This window comes from Condylura cristata, unplaced genomic scaffold, assembly GCF_000260355.1.
Source record: "Condylura cristata isolate star-nosed mole 26May11 unplaced genomic scaffold, ConCri1.0 scaffold00049, whole genome shotgun sequence".
NCBI lineage: Eukaryota > Metazoa > Chordata > Mammalia > Eulipotyphla > Talpidae > Condylura > Condylura cristata.
Genome location: NW_004567150.1, coordinates 468,175 through 484,993, shown reverse-complemented (window position 1 = coordinate 484,993; position 16,819 = coordinate 468,175). Strand labels below are relative to the sequence as shown.

At 47.3% G+C, this 16,819-nt stretch overlaps 1 protein-coding gene across 2 annotated transcripts in view; it reads left to right on the top strand.

Moving 5' to 3' along the window:
* Positions 1 to 31: 31 nt before the first annotated feature.
* The window catches only part of LIMS2 (LIM and senescent cell antigen-like domains 2), a 31,994-nt gene continuing 15,206 nt past the window's right edge, over positions 32 to 16,819 (top strand). Inside the window, exons 1-2 of one of the 2 annotated variants that reach the window (XM_004694876.2) lie at positions 32 to 251; positions 16,179 to 16,338. In XM_004694876.2, the coding sequence (XP_004694933.2) occupies positions 241 to 251; positions 16,179 to 16,338 (171 nt within the window). In that variant the 5' untranslated portion in view covers positions 32 to 240. Of the gene's footprint in view, positions 252 to 11,177; positions 11,418 to 16,178; positions 16,339 to 16,819 lie in introns of those variants that run through there. The other variant, XM_012734192.1, reaches the window with a different exon arrangement.

Here is a 16,819-nt window from a genome sequence, read left to right as displayed (position 1 = left end):
CCCCCCCCGCCGCCCCCTTGCGCGACCCAGCTCCTGCTCCACCCCAGCGCCGAGGGGCAGGCGGACCCCCTTGTCTCCCTACCCCCCTTCCACCGCCGGCTGGGCTGGGATCTCGGGTGGAGCCGCTTTTGGCCTTTTTTGGGCGTCTCCCTGCTGCGCCCGGGACCTGCTGGCCGGCGCCCGACTGGCGGCGGCGGCGGCGGGACTCCGAAGGGGACCCCAGCTCAGCGCGCAGCCATCATGACGGGAAGGTAACAGCCCCTTCCCCTACCCGCCAGGTCCCCAGGGTGGTACTGGGGACAGACTCCCACCGGGCCGGCCTGAGCGGGGCTGGCTGGCTGCGGGCAGCCCCGGGGTCCTCCTCACCCCGCCATTGTAGCAGCTCCTGTCAAGACTGGGAGACTGCCAGGGTCGGGGCCGCACAATGGGTGAAGGAGCTTAGAAGGCACGAACTTTCCAGCCCTGGGAAGGTCGTGTGGAACGCGGTCACTGTGGTTCAGAATGCTGTTTGAGAGGCACCAAGACACATCTTGACTTTAGCACAAGTAAAAGAAATTGTAATTGTGTGCTGATGGATATTAACTACAACGTGCTCAGTTCACAGTACATACAAATATCGAATCATTGTTTTGTATACCTGAAACTAACAGAATGTTATATGTCAATTATACCTTCAAAAAACGTGGGGGTATCTCTTCTCTCTTCCTTCTGATGGCCTGGGGCAGCAGTGGCAGGTGAATCTCCTGCCCACCCCACTGCTGACTCCTAGAAAGTGTGTCCAAGTATTTTTTCACTAATGAGGAACCTGGGCTCCAAGAGGACAGGGGACTTTCCCCGCAGTCACTAACAACTAAATAGGAAGGACTCAGTCCCAGCTACCTGACCCCCAGCTATGTGGTCCTGGATGAAGTTGCACCCCTCTTCTGCAAGGCAAGTGGTGACAGTGGTAAAGGTGGTGAAGGGGCTGTGCAGAACAGTCAGAGCTGTACCCCAGCTGCACCGGTGAGGCAGGGAGCCCTTCAAGTTCTTCTCTAGCCTCTGTTCTCGCCCCCATGTTAACTTTTTGTAGATGAGGTAACACATACATTCAGAGGCTGACTCACTCTTGACACCCATCACATGCTTGTCAGGGTCTGGTCAGTGTTGGCCTCTAAGTCCTTTCTAGAACATGGCTGGGTACAAGTGCATGACTCAACTCTGGGTGGGAGGGGCTGGCTTCTGAGTCCTCTGAGGGGCCCCCTTCCAGCCAAGCACTAGCAGAACTGTGCCGTTCTTTATGATTCCTTGTTTGGACCTCGTAGTCCAAGGACACCCTGTGGCTTCACTGGGAAAATGAGCATTGAGGGTGGAGGGCAGCAGCCAGGACTGTGGAGTGACCATGGAGGGCAGGGTGGTTGTCCCTAGTCTGGTGATGTGCAGGGTGGTGGCCTAGCCCAAAAGGGCACCTGGCCTGTAATAATCTGTGCTGCCATCTGTGCCACACATCCATCCATTCATGTCCCACCCCTCAGTCCTCCCTTCAGCCTGAGCCTGCAGATAAAACCAGCTCCCCTGACTTGGAAATGCCCCGAGACCACTGCCTGTGTTGTGAGTTGGAAGAAACGGTTATTCCAGAAGGCCAGTGCTCACTCTTCTCAGGACATCCTGGAAAGGGCCTCTCCAAGGGCTCCCCAGGCAGCTGAACAAGACAGCGAGAAACTAAGGCAGAACCAGGACAGCCACAGTCTGGCGTGAGGTGGGGTAGGCTGTGTAGGAGGTTGTTCTTCGAACAACATGCTGCCAGCATTGCTGCTGGGTCTGGCTCCTCTTCTCCAACCCAGCTGAGGAGCAGCTCCCTGCTTCTTGCTCCTGAGCAGTCTCCTTCCCCAATCCTCCTCAGAAGTCCTACACAGCACCCACAGGGGTTTCTCCAAAGTTCAGGGTTCTGTGGGTCCCCCAAGTCACACTGGCTGGGGCTCCCCTAGGGAGTGAGACCATCAGAGATGCATCTGTTTTCTGGGCAGAGTCCTGTCCTCTGTGTCCCTTAGGTCTTCCCTGGACAGGGAGGTCATCAGGTCAGCCTGTGCACTGCCTAGCAAAGATGTTGGGAAGGCAGGTAGGGTGGGGACAGGACCAATTTGCCCTGATGACTGCAGGGCCCCAGAGCCCAATATCCTGGGAGAATCAGCAGAGTGAGCCTTTGGAAGATTCTGATTCAGGTGTTCTTTGCAAAAGTAACACTGCTTACCTTAGAGTTAGGAAAAGCCAGAAACAGCAAAAGAAAGAAAACACCTACATTGCCACTTGTCAGAGATGCCCTTGGAAACAGGTTGACAGTGCCCTTCAGTCTTTGCCTAAGGGTATTCCCCTGTTCTTGTGAAAGCCAGACAGCCTGTGAGCTCAGCTTCCCTCCTTTGGAGCTGCCAACCACACACAATGTCAGTAGGTGCCAAGATCTGTGACTGGACCTGCACCAGCAAGGTTTCTCATCCTGGAAGTGGTGGAGTCCTGTGTTCATTCTGCTTCTGCAGCCCTCTCTGAGCCTACTGCCCCACCAGAGGCAGGGTTGCTCTCACGCCTAATCTGGTTCTCCCTGTATCATGCCTGCTGCCAGAGGTGGACTGGTCTTTGGCAACAACCCTCTCACCATACACCACATGGTTCTCAGGGGCCTACTTGCCAGCTGCGCATTTTACCAGCTCTCCACAGGATGGGAACGCAAGATGGGGGCAGCCAGTGTGACCTGAGAGAGACACAGAGCCCGGTACTTTGGAAATACTCCTGAGGGTGCTGTATAGAGTAGGGCTTCTGAGGAGGGGTGGGGAAGGAGTTTTCTCAGGAGGCAAGCAGCAGGGAACCACTCCCCCGCAGGGCTGGAGAAGAGGAGCCAGACCCAGGGACTCTGGCAGATGGAATGAACAAGGACTAGACCCAGAGGATGGATGCAGAAGGATGCCTAGTTTTGGGTGGCAGCGCTGGGTACAGATGCCGACCTAGTTTGGGCCTTGAGGCATCTGGAGTACAATGGTAAGTCTAAGGGGAAATGCTGGGAGAGCAGAAGGTATGAGAGCCTGAAGATCAAGAGAGGGCTGAGCTGAGGCAGAAGAGTAAACAAGGCCTTGCACATTGGTATGGCTGCAGAAGGAGAGGGTCTGTTTGTGAAGAGGAGCCTGAATGAAGCTCATAACTTTGGATCCTAAAAACAATGAGATTTTTGTCACAGCTATAGGGACTTCCACATCACCATTGCTCCACAGGGAGGGTCTGAAGGCTCAGGCAGGTTACACTCCTGGCCCAGGGACCCAGCCTCTCAGGGATGTGCCTCTAAATGGAGTCCCTGACACAGCAGGGGAGCTCATTGGTTCCGCCTACTCTAGAGTTAGTCCCACCCATCACATGACTACTAGTGACAGAGGCCACAGTGTAGCAGGTAGCAGGTCACAGGCTGGGCCCTATGCTTGAATAGTACAGAGCAGGGCTGCTGGACTCTGGTCCTCACATCTGCCAGGCAGGCCCCTATTTTCCTCAGGAGTATGCCTAGTGGCCCTTTGACAGAGGAGCCAGGAAAGGTATAACTAAGATGGCAGCCAGAGGCCCCAGGATAGTACAGGACTATGAAGCACAGCTGGGCCCTGAGCCCAGACCACTAGACTGGGCACCTCCCTTGGCCCCTTGACTCCTTCCCTTTCTTCTGCTTCTGATGAGCTAGTGGATGGGGAGAGGAAGGGCCTGACTTGTATCTGTCCAGTTCATGCTATAACTACCCCAACCTTGGCTCACTTCAATATGGTGTTAACTGGTTTACAGAATTCCCCATATTGACTAATCCTACTTGTTCAAGTGGAGAGGGCCCAGTCTCTCCATGCACAGAGGCTGTCCCATCCTTCTGTGCCCATCACTACCTTCAGAGTGCATCCCTGAATCTTCATTTCCAGGTTGGGGGGGAGGGGAGGCAACTAAAGTGCCCTTATTCAATTTATTCAGTTCCAAATTTCTGATGATCATTGTTTACTTGAGATGGCCTGATAAGATGACTATCTCCATGAGAAACTTAGATAACTCTGTGTCTCACTAAGATGGAATGACTAAATATATATGTATGTGTGTAAAATCAAATATATGTCCATATCGATGCTTGAGTAGTATTTATTTATTTTATTATTATTATTAAATATTTATTTTTATTTTATTTATGCGTACAAGAACTGGGGTATAGTCCAGAGGTGCAGGGGGTTGAGAGGAGTCACCGGAGACCAAGTGGGGAGCAGAACAGGTTGATCTACTGAAGTACACTGCTGAGGGGAGCAGGAGGTGAGACAGGAGAGGATGTTGTGCCATGTGGGTCAGCTCCCTGGCTGGGGATGGAACTCAGGCTGCTTTGCTGCTGGAGGGCCCATTGTTATGGTAACACTGAGACAACCACAGGCTACCAGGGAGGCCCTGATTCTTGAGTTTTAAACTAAGAAAATGGAATCATTTAAAATCAAATCTTATATGGGGTCAGAAGGTTGGACTCCGTTGTCCATCTGGAGCATGCTGGGCCACTTGGCCTGGTTGTTTTCAGCGTCCTATAAGGCCCAGTGAGGCCAGGAAGTTGGCTGTGGTGGACAAGTTATATGTGGAGGTGTCACCCCTGGCTGGGCTCCGGATTTACCACTCAGTCCCGAGAAGGCCTCCTCACTTCCCAAATTGCTGCTGCTGGTCTTTGTAGTGATTCTAGGAGCTATGCAGCTCAGTTTCCCCTATGTGTGCCTTTTAAAGACTTGAGACATGACTCATACCTTGAAATTCACTACTTTAGGGGGTACAATTCAGTGGATTTTAGTACACTCCCTAGGTTGTGCAACCATTCTCTCGAACTCCAGAATATTTTCATCATTTCCATCATCTCCAAAAGAAATCCCATAGCATTTGCAGTCAATTTGCATTTTCCTTCCCCTTTGACAACCACTAATTTATTTTCTGTTTCTATGGATTTGCCTGCTCTGGACATTCATATAAGTGGAAGCACACGCTATGTGGCCTTTTGCCTGACTTCTTGCATTTAGCATAATGTTTTCAATGTTCATACATGTTGTAGCATGAAATCTGCTTTACTTTTCTTTCTTTGCCAAACCGTATTCCATTATATGAATATGCCAGTCTTGTTTATGTTGTTTGTTGTGGGTATTTGAATTGTTTCCACTTTTTGACTCATGAATAATGCTGCTGTGACTATTCTTACATTTTCTATTCCCTTGGGCATATACCTCAGAGTGGAATTACTGGGTCATATGATAACTGTTCAAACTTTTGAAGAATTATCAAGCAGGTAGTTTCCCAATTACCTACATACTTTTACAATCTCACCAGGAATGTAGAAGGATTCCAATTTCTCCACATCCTTACTATCATCTATTTTAGTGTAACGACTTGTGATGTGACTATCAAGCCATTCTTGTATATGTTGACAAGATTATTCTCTCCCCCACTGAATCATCCTGGCAGTCTTTTTGAAAATCAATTCACTATGGATATATAGAGTTACTTATGGACTCTGAATTCTATTCCATTGATGTAAATGTCTACCCATATGCCAATACCACATAGTTTTGATTATTGTCACCCTGTAGTAAGTTTTGAAATTGGGAAACCTGAGTCCTCTGACTTTTTTTTTTTTTTTTTTACAAGTTGTCTTGGTTATTTTGGGCCCCTCACATTTCCATATTAAATTTAGGGTAAATTTGCTCATTTCTATAAAAAGGAAGTTGGAATTTATTTATTAAAGGTTTTTTTTAAGATTTATGCATACAGAACTGGGGTATAGGCCAGAAGTGCAGGGATGGTGAGAAGATTTACCAGAGACAGAGTGGGGAGCAGAACAGGCCAGCTGATGAAGTACACTGCTGAAGGGAGCAACGGGTGAGACAGGAGAGACCTGCTGTGCCATGTGTGTCACCTCCAGGGATAGGGATTGAACTGACACTGAAGCGGCTGCAGTGAGCTTGCACTGTGGTGTCCTAACCTGTCACACCACTAGCGAGGGCCCAGAAGTTAGAATTTTTATAGGAGTTGTGTCAAAACTGTAGGTCAGTTTGGTGGGGAGGATATTGTTAACAATTTTGTTTTCTAATGTCCTTTCACTTATTTAGGTCTTTAATTTCTTTCAAAATGTTTTGTAGTTTTCATTCTTTGGTAAAATTTATTATTGATTATTCTTTTTGATGTTATTATAAACGGAATTGGTTTATTAATTTCAGATTGCTCATTGCAAGTGGTTTTTGTATATTAATTTTGCAACCTTGCTGAGTTAATTTACTAGATACAGTAGGGATTTTTTTTTGGCATGTGCGGGGAAAGGAGGGTTCTCTAGGGAGTTCTACATATATTAGGAAATGGATGATATGTAATAGACAAACAGTTTTACTTCTTTCCTTTTCTTGTCAAATTGCCCTCACTCAAACGTCTAGTACAATGTTGAGAGGAAATGGCAAGATTGAATATCCTTGTATTAACCTTGACTTTAGAGGCATAGTTTTCAGTCTTTTAGCTCTGGTATTCTAATGAAATTGGAGTTCTATTTACTATTTTGTTGAAATCTTTTAACCTAATCATGAAAGTGTGCTGGATTTTGTCAAGTGTTTTTTTCTGCATTCATTGAACTGTTCATGCATAGTTTTCCATTCATTCTTTTGATATGACATATCACACTGATTTTTGGATATAAACCGACCTTTTCTTATTGGCTGCTAGGTTCAATTTTATCAAGGCCATTTGCAACTGTATTCATAAGGGATTTTGGTCTGTATTTTTCTTGTGTCTTTGTCTGGTTTTGGTATCAAGGTAGTACTTATCCCACAGAATGAAATGAGAAGTGTTCCCTCCTGATTGACTTTGGGGAAGACATTGTGAACAATTGGTGTAAATGCTATTTAAACATTTGGTAAATTTTACCTCAAAACCATCTTATCCAAGGGATCCAAAATAACCAGCCCAGTTTCCTTACTTGTTACTGGTTCATTTGGATTTTCTATTTCTTCTTGAGTTAGTTTTTGTAGTTTTTCTTTCAAGGAATTTGTCCATTTTAGTTAGGCTATTTAATTTGCTGGCTTAAAATATAGTGTACCCTTACAATTTCCTTTTAATTTAATGGTAATACTTCCTTTCATTCCTGATTCTAATAGTTGGTGTGTTTTCTTTTTGGTTGATCTAGCTAAGTATTTATTTATTAACTTTGTTTATATCATTAAAGAATCAACTTTCAGATTTGTTTCTTTCCTTCCCCTTGTCTGTTTCACCTTTTTTTCTGTTGTCTATACATGTTCCTTTGTAATGTTTGCTTTGAGTTAGTTTGCTCATCTGTTTCTATTTTATTAAGCGGTTATTGCTTTGAGATTTTATATTTTAATGTAGACATTTTCAGCTATAACGTCCTCTGAGAACTGCTTGTACTGCATCCCATAAATATTGGTATGTTGAGTTTTTGTTGAATTCTCAAATTATTTTACAAATTCCTTTGTGCTTTCTTCTTTAATCCACTGGTACTTTAGGAGCATGTTGTTTAATTCACATATTTTTGGATTTCCTTCTGTAGTTTATTTATAATTTTTTCTATTATGGTGTGAGAATATACTTTATATGATCTCAATTCTTTTAATTATTGTGACCTAGCATATGGCCTATCCTGGAAAATGTTCCATGTGCACTTGAGAAGAATGTGTATTCTGGTCTTGTTGGGAGGTGTGTTCTGTAGATGTAGATGTCTCTTAGGTCCAGTTGGTTTATAATGTTGTTTATATCTTCTATATCATTGCTTAATGTCTGTTTAATGACTTACCTATTGTTGAGAGTATTGAAGTCTCCAAGTATTACCGTTCAATTGTTTATTTCCTTAATTCTATTGATTTTTCTTGAGGTATTTTAGAGGCTCTATTGTTAGTTTCATACATGTTTATAATTATTATTTCTTCTTGATAGATTGATCTTTTTATAAAATGTCCTTTGATCCGATAACAATTGTTGTCTTAAGGTTTATTTGTCTGATGTTAGAATAGCTATTCTAGTTTTCATTCTTTAATTTATTGTTTACATGATGTATCATTACCATTCTTTTACTTTCAAACTATTTGTATTTTTGAATTAAAAAAATATCTTGCTTTTGAATGAATGATTCACATTAATTACAGATAAGGTAAGATTCAAACTCACCACTTTGCTTTTTATTTTCTAAAATCTTATAGGGAGTTTTTGTTTGTTTCTCACTTCCTATGTTAAAGCCTTCTTTTATCCTAAATTATTTCATAAAGCAGTTGTCCTTAAATCAGATAGAGGAAAAGGCTTATAAATGAAAACTACATCCACGTCTTTTATACTTATGTGTATAGTTACGTTTACTGTCTTTATTTTTTCCTATGGATGAAAATTATTGTCAAATATCTTTTTATTTCACCCTAATGAATTCTGTTTCATTTATTTTTTTCAAGACTATAATTTCTGTTTGATGCCATTTTATAGTTTTACCTCATTATTCATATTCTCATACTTTAGTTTGATAAATTCATTCATTTATTTGAAAATATTTAAAATAACTGATTTAAAGTCTGAGTTTCCTTTGGAACAGTTTCTATTGCTTATTCTTTGTATATGAAGAAGTCATACCTTTTTTTTTTTATTTGTTTGAATGTCATATATTTTTTGTTGTTGAGAACTGAACATACCAAATGCTCTATGATGTGGCAACTCCTTACTTCCCAGGGTTTGCTTTAGTTACTGCTTATTGTTTGCTTAGTGAGTTTTCTAAGCAAATTCTGTAAAGTATGTATATCTTTGTCATTGGGCACTGATATCTCTGCTCAGTTAGGTTAGCCAACTAATAACTGGATAGAGATTTCCTTGAATGCCTGTAACTAATAAGTCTCCCCATCTTTGTAGAGGACTCTGTACATGTTGGGGCACAGCTTCAACATTTGTACAGGCAGTTTATAACTGTTTCCACATTTGGTTCCTGTTTGCACAGGGCATAAATGGTCAGTCAGAAGTGAGAGCTTAGGACTTTTTCAGGTTCTTTCCTGAATATGCTCACCATACTGGGCATTTGCATGGTCTAGATTTCCAGGAATATGACAATTATTTTCAAAGCCCCTAAGTCCATGTCATTCCTCAGTTTAGCCTTTTAAGCTTTTTGGTTAGCATATTGCTGGCTCCAGTGGCACCTGTGAGAACATAGGCAGTTATGATAGTAAAACATTTGAAAAACATTCCCCAGGAGAGAAATTTAAACACTGGATGATATCACACGAGGGCAAACCTTTCAAACTGGGCCTTTTAGGAAAGATTAAGTGAAACAATAACTCCTCTTTGGGATGAAAATTTGCACAAGTTTTCTGGCCCCCATTACTAGGCATATAAGTTGTTACTTTTCAAGCCTGCCATAGTGTTAGGGGACAGAGATTAGAAAGTAGAACAAGTTAAAATACCATAAAACTCACTGTTCTTACCAAGATTCAGCTAATTTTATTCACCAAATGCTTCTTGGATTACTATAAACATTTCATTAAAGAGTTCTGAAAAAAGCAGATTTGGGAAATTTTTGCTGATTTTTCTCAATACTTGTATAGTGGGGCAAATTTTCAGAAATTATTACTTCATTTTCACTGACACCAGTCTTTCTGTGTTTTGCAACTGTGTCCTCTGGAGCCAGAGTACAGGTTGGGGAGTATACAATGGTGGAAGAAGATGCATAAGGCTGTGCAAAGATTTAAGATTTGGGTTCAATCGGACTGTAAGCCTCTATCAGTTTCTGGCCAAGGTACCTTCCTTTATAATAATCAATTTGTTGAATTGGTTAGTGCTTCATAGTGCTACATCTTGAACTTCATCTACAAATTGTGGTGCATGAAACATTTGTGACTATATCCTTTTTCTCAGGTCTATTTGTGATTAGGGGAGCCCCAAAGAAATATTCCCTTCTCAAGTGAAACTGACTGTGGGTGAGAGTTATGAGTTCTAGAATTCAAGGTTTCCCCATGAAAGAGGCTGAGTAGAAGCTCAGAGATTGATTTGAAGCTGCTTTCACTTTATGCAGAAGATTCTGAAGTATTCATTTATCCAAGTATATTGATAACAATGGAGAAGACCTTTATATTTGTAGGTTTCTCAAGGCTTAGCTTTTAGTTCCTGATACCACCTTAAAAAAATATTTGTAGAATTGATCATGCACAATACCTTTGGAATTGAGCTGCATTTTCAAATTATATTGCACCCAAAGCTTGAAATCACCTGACTCTGGGATCTGCCCTCTAGGGTGGTTAATGAGTACTTTCTTGTATTGTGATTTGCTGGGTGAGGTGCTTTCCTGGGTGAGTAGACCTGACATCTGAGACCAATGAAGTGTCTCTAAGGCTTCCTCTTGCCCCAGGGTAGGTAGAAGAACAGTGCCCTGCTGTCCAGAATGATGGCTACTAACACTTTCTTTTGGAGGGAAAAGAAAGATACTGCTCATGCTTTCTGAGCATTTCAGAGAAATAGAATCAGGTTAATGATTTCTGTGAGTCCCCTGGAGCCTCCTTTTATTGCTGACTATCACACCAGTGACATTGACCTTGGTGCTTATATTTGTATCACAGTAATCCTGTCAATCTCTTTAGGTAAAAATGCAGGTAAAATGGTACCTTCCTAGAACTTTTTCAGAGTAAGATGCTTCTGCTTTCTCTGGCAAACTAGGGGATTGCCTATCCTCTGAATTTTGACAGCTTGGATCTCATTTGGGTGTTTGACTGTTTTTTTTGATCAGATCTAAGTGGTGGGGGTGACTTGACCTGGATCTCCTCAGCTGGTTTTATAGCCACAGCCTTGGAGTGGGGTGGGGAGGGGTGGGGAAGAAGGCAGAATGTGGGCTCCTTCACCAACTTCTTAACCTTTCCAGGGTTCTGCAACTACCTTAAGAGTCATACTGCTCTCCCCAGCTAATTGCTCCATTCTCAGCATGTAGGGGCCAGGAGTTCTTGTCAGCCTGACACCTCCAGGCTTTCTGTTCTATCACTGGCAAATGCACCTCAGTACTGTTTGGGATCTTCCCAGGGAGTTGCCTCCCCAGCCTGGACCCAATGCCACCAGCCTCAGCTTTCACTGAGCTGCCCCCGCAGCAGGAACAATATCCTTTCTATTGGGAGTCGACTGGGCTGCCCTTTGGAGAGTGTTGTGTGTAACGTGAGCTCCTGTCCAGAGAGAGCAGGGAGAGGCCCCCCTCACCCGCAGGCTGGCCCATCTCATCTGGTGCTGCCCAGAGACGGACACTCCTGCCACATCTGCCTTCTAAGGCTGGGGTGGTCGCCCCCAGGAGAGAGCCCCGTGAGAACAAGAGGCAATTTTGCTATGGCCACGCGTCTGGGGGCACTGGCTGCTTCGGGTCTGTACCGGCGGCGCCAGCACCGGCCGAGCCCCCCAACCCCCACACCCGGGTAGGTGGCCAGGGACAGGGCAGGGTGTGTGAGTGGGAGACAATGACCGGAAGGCGGCAGCTGCAGGCTTTTCCTCGATAAGCTGCCTGGCCCTTTTATGATGGTGGCTCAAGTCTTGGGGCAGCGCCTGGACTGGTGACAGTGGTGGGGGCAGAGCGAGACGTAATCTAGCTGGGCTTGATGTCACCTGTGATCCACATTCTTTGGCACCAAGGATGGGGTGCTTTCAGACTGGGTTCATTTTATTACCACTTTATAAAGGGAACCAGGAGCCTACTGGACTTCACTGGTTCTCCAGATCACTAGTTTGTGATGTGAACCCACCTTGCGGTCACACTAAAGCCTGAATTGTTTTACCCTGCTGGAGAACTGCCAGTGTGGGCAAATGATGAAAGCCTCCTTTTTTGGCTGGGAGGGGTACCTTGTGGGGTTCAGGATGGATGGCCGGACATCTCCACGATGGGAAGTGGGGGAAGGGGTACATGGTTGGTGATGGAGTCCTCCCTCTCCCTCAGTAGCTGGGAAGAGGCTCCTGGGTTAGTTAGGTTGCCTTGTCCCCGGGGCTTTCTAGGTGAAAAGGTCCAGTAAGGTGCTGGAAAAAGATCAGTGAGGGTTGTGGTTTCAGGACCATTGGCACAGAAGTGATGGGTGAGACCTCCAGATGAGGAGGTTGGAGGGGATGGGGGGCCAGGGAGGAGACATAGAAGTGGGGATGAGGAAAAGAGATCTGGGAGTCAATGCTGCATACAGTGAAAATTCCACCTGTGGACTCACTGTGTGGCCTTCTGGAGGGGCAGTGGGGACTGAAGCTGTCGCAGATGTCTGGAGGAAGAGGGAGGGTGTTGAGTGGCGAGTAGTAAGTAGAGGTTGCAGAGTGTCACCCCTGGAATACTCCTGGCACTCTGGGGTTTTCTGCGCACTACACAAGCATTGCAGGGCCTCATGGACCTGTGCACTGCACTGCTGTGGGACTGATGGCTTGTTGCTCAGGTGTGGAACCTGAGGCTGAGCAGCTCACCTGAGTGTGGCAGTGCTAGACTGGGAACCCTCATTGGTCAATCAACCTTGAGCGATCCTGGACCTCTCTGAAGTGAGTATGACTCAGGTTGTGGTGATGAGGCAGGCCAGAGGCCATGCTGGAGAGATTTCACATTGAGGACGTAGCACAGAAACTCATCAGGGAGGCGAGGAGAGTGTGTGGTCTGCTACGAAGTCAGGTCTCAGGACAATCCCATGCATGGGTGCACAGATGTTTATATATTACTTGATTATCAACTTACTTTTCTGTGAACTTCTGACTCACTGATCTCTTGCAACAAATTGATTTGTGTTGACTGTCAAGAGTGAGAGCATTCGGGGTGCTGGAGTGAGTTGGAACAGGGGCACAGGTGGTATGCTGTCCCCCTGCTCTGGGGTTTGGCTTCTAGGCAGCAGGGCCTGCCCTTGGCGGAGTGTGCTGTCTAGTGGGGCAGGTGAGGTACCTCTACAGTGTAACTGGGCAGGCTTTATACTCCTTGCTCTTGACTGGAATGTGTGAAGGAGGGGGTGGAATGTCCTTGTCTCCCAGCTTTGCACTCTCCAGGGAGTGAGGCAGCCTAGTGACTTGTCCTGGACTGCACTGTGGTAGAAGGACTCTGGAAGTTTCCAGAGTTGTAAGAAAACAACAGCTTTCTATTCAGCCCACAGCCCGCCTGTCCCTGGCACCAGCTCCATGTACACTGAGCTCCTCATCCAGCTCCACAAGGCCCTGTTGCTACTCCCAGGGTTCCTCCTTGCAGAGGAGGAAATGAGGCCCAGAGAAACTGGCACCCTTTCCTAGGTCCCACAGCTGATGACTGGGGCTCTCAGGATTCTAATGTGCAGTGGGAGCTGAGACCCCAGTTTCTCTCACTGCCTCCTCCACAGGAGATAGTGGCATATCTCTGCTGGTTCAGTGGTTGAACACATTTGCGTTGCTGTCCATCTTTCAGTCTTTGCCCGGTGAGTCCGAATATTTGTGTTCCTCAGAGGAACAACTTGGAGATGTAGCCATAGAAGAATGAGGGGTCCTGTTGCCCAAGGAGTTCTACTCAACTGTACAAAAAGGCCCGCATTGACTGGTGTGGTGCCCACTACGCCAGGGACCTGAGGTGTGGCCAGGAGGAACAGTGTCAGGGGTGGCAGTGTCAGGAGTTGGGGGAGCCAGGAGGTGTGGGAGGTATGTAGTCACCCACCCCTACTTGGCCAAAGGCTGTGTGCAATATGTAGTGGATGGATGGCAAAGTACTTGACCTGATACCCCAGAGACCCAGCCAGGGAACTGGATACAGACCAGCTAAGGGCTGGGTGCTCTCCTCAAAGGCTGGTTGCTGTGGTGAGCATGAACAGGCAGGAAGATGAACAGGCAGAAGAAAGGGGTGTGGTAGGCCTGTTGTGGAGCAGTGCTTGTTATGGTCCTGCAAGAAAATGTGGTAACATCAAGCAGAGAACTGAGGTGTGAAGGTGGAAAGGGATGGTGGATGGGAAGAGTCTCAGGGAGTGACACGAAGCAGGGGCTTTGGCAGAGGGTACAACTGACCAGAAGGAACTGAGAGAGTTGGGTCAGCCCAACAGGAAGCCAGAGGACACGGGGATTGTGGGTCCACCTCCCTTCCCTACCCCAAGCATGAGCACAGGTGCTAAGACTGGGTGCTGGAGAGTGGGTGCGCAGAAAGCACCCTTGGCTAGGGCTTATGGTCTGGGTTTGAGAAGCAATCTGCAAAACCTGGGGCTGGATTTGCCTCCTTGTTTGGGTTTCGCTTTCCTATGGGTGTGGAATTCCAGGCCCAGAGTCACAGGATTTCCTTTTGACTTTGAATCTCTACTAGCTTGGCAGGGTCCTGGTCACTGGGGTGTTGAACTTCCTCCTGCCACTTTGGGTGTGTGCTTCGCAAGGAAAGGGCCTCCAGGTTCGTTCTGTTCTCTGGCAGGAAACCATGACTAAACTGACAAACCCCACCCAGCTGAGTGTGGCGGGCAGCTCAGGGACAGTGCTCTGTCCTTCCCGGCCCTCCTTGTGGAGACAGGACAGGGGAAGGACAGGGTTAGGAGGAGCTGCCGTACAGAGCTCCCTTTCATACTGGACTCTCCCTGTCCCTTCTGCCTGTATCCTGCTTCGTTTCTCCTAAACATGGGCTTGGGGAGCAGGGGGGATTTGGTTCCAAAGCTGCCTGAGGGCAAGTTTACCCTTGTAGAAGTCTAGCAGACCAGTAAGACTTACCGAAAAGCCTTGGGGCTTGGCCTCTGCCATGAGTGGCCCCTCTGCAGGGCATGGAGGAAATCTTGCCATCATATACCCACCCAGCTTCCAGTCTGTCTCCATGTGGCAACAACCTGCCCTTAGAGCACCCCTAAAATCCCTGCCTTGTTCCAGAGACCCAGAGCCCTCTCCTGCCTCCTGGCTCATCCTGCTTGTGACCCCAGTGGCCCTCTAGGAGCCTGGCTCACTCCTCATGCCATGGCAGTGAGGCAGGGATGGGATTTAGTTCCCTGGAGGGCAGAACAGCCCCCCCCAAACACCTGACACTGCTGCTCTGGGCCATGCCCGCCTCAGGGCCCTGGGCTGCAGGGTCACCAGTCTGGTGGGTGTGGGCAGCTTTTTACAGTCATTCTGTTTGGATTCTGCTCCTTCTAGAAGAAGGGCCACCCAGCAAGGCTCCTGGAGGGGCGCTGGGGTCACAATCAGGATGAGCCAGGGTGCAGGAAAGGGCTCTGGGCCTCTGGGACTAGGCAGGGGTGGTAGGAGTGCTCTAAGGACAGCAGTTTTCCACCATGGATGGGTAAGGAAATTTACTCCACATCCTGCTGTCATCCCAGAGCACTCTCACCTCCTCCACTCTAGGTGTTACATCTTTTGGGGACAGGTGAAACTCATTCATGATGCAGAGGAAAGAGCCACTGAAGTCTGGGTCCAACCTGGACTGTGTTGCCTGCTGTATGAACTTGGGCAAGTTACTTACGCACTCTGAGCCTTATTCTCATCCGAAAAGCAGGCTGAGGCTTGAATAAGAGTAGATCCAGACTTGCTGACTTATGCTGAGACATCTCTGTACCCTGGGTATCTCTATACTAGAGACGCTGGTCTCTGAGAAGGGGTGTTGGGAGGCACAAGAAAGTGCTAAGGTGACTACCAACCCTCAAGGGATAGCCTGGCCCAGGGAAGCCTGAGTAGCCTGGGAGCCAAATCAGCAACACTGACAAACACAACACTCTTTTGTGGGTGTTTACCCAGTGCTTTCATGTGTCTTTCATCCAACCCACTTGTAACCCATCCCCCTAGCCATGATGATAGTCCTTCTTGCAGTGGGTGGCTCCGGCCTGGAGGCAGTGGGTCAGAACTGCACGGCCCTGACCAGGGACTCCGGGAAAGTACATGCTGGATAACTGGGCTTTCAGAGTCGGGCACGGGGGAGTGGTGGTTTCTAACTGAGGCTTTGCCTCTGCCCACTGCAGTCCTTGGAAAGGTCATCCAATCTCCAGGCCTTGCCTTGTCCATCTGTAAAGTGGGCTTTTGTGACATGGAAATGCACACACAGCCTTGGCACACACAGGCACGTGGCAGCCACTGTGCAGTCTACCCAAGTTGGTGTCACATGGCTTGGCCTCAGGCCCCATAGTTCCCGGTGTTCATGGGGTGAGGAGAGAGATTTTCCTTACCCTGGAAAATGTGTTAACCTTACGGGGGTAGCCGTGTCTGTGCAGCACTGCGCTGTTCTGAACTTTTCCTTCCTTCTCCCCCACCAGCAACATGTCCAATGCCTTGGCCAATGCCATCTGCCAGCGCTGCCAGGCCCGCTTTGCTCCTGCTGAGCGGATCGTCAACAGCAATGGGGAGCTGTACCATGAGCACTGCTTCGTGTGTGCCCAGTGCTTCCGGCCATTCCCTGAGGGACTCTTCTATGAGGTAAGGGTGCTTCCAGGGCCTTTGCTGACTGCCTTCTTGGAACCCAAGCCCCTGAGCCAGCCAGCTTCTGACCTCGAGGAGCCTGCACCCTGACAGTGCAGTCAGCCAGGCCTTGAGTTGAGTTCTGCTCCTGCCAGCACAGCACCTTGTTCATGCGCCTTGGCCTGTCCCTCTCTTGTGAGATGTGAGGGGCTCCTTTGCTGGCTGCGGTGTTGGAGGAGGGTCACTGGTCATCTGGTTTGCTCAGGGTGGATCCTGAGAGGTCCTGGGGTGCAAAGACTTGGCTTCTAGGAGGGGCTCACACAGTGGACACAATGAACCCCATTCCTAGCCCATCATTGCTGCTGCGCTACAGGCCCTGGTTATAAGGACTCTGCAGGGAGGAGGGCTTTAGGGAAGGTGATGTCTGAGCCGACTTGAAGGAGATGCATAGGTCATGTTTGTGTCGGCAGAACAAACTCTTAGCAGAGGACCAAGTGAG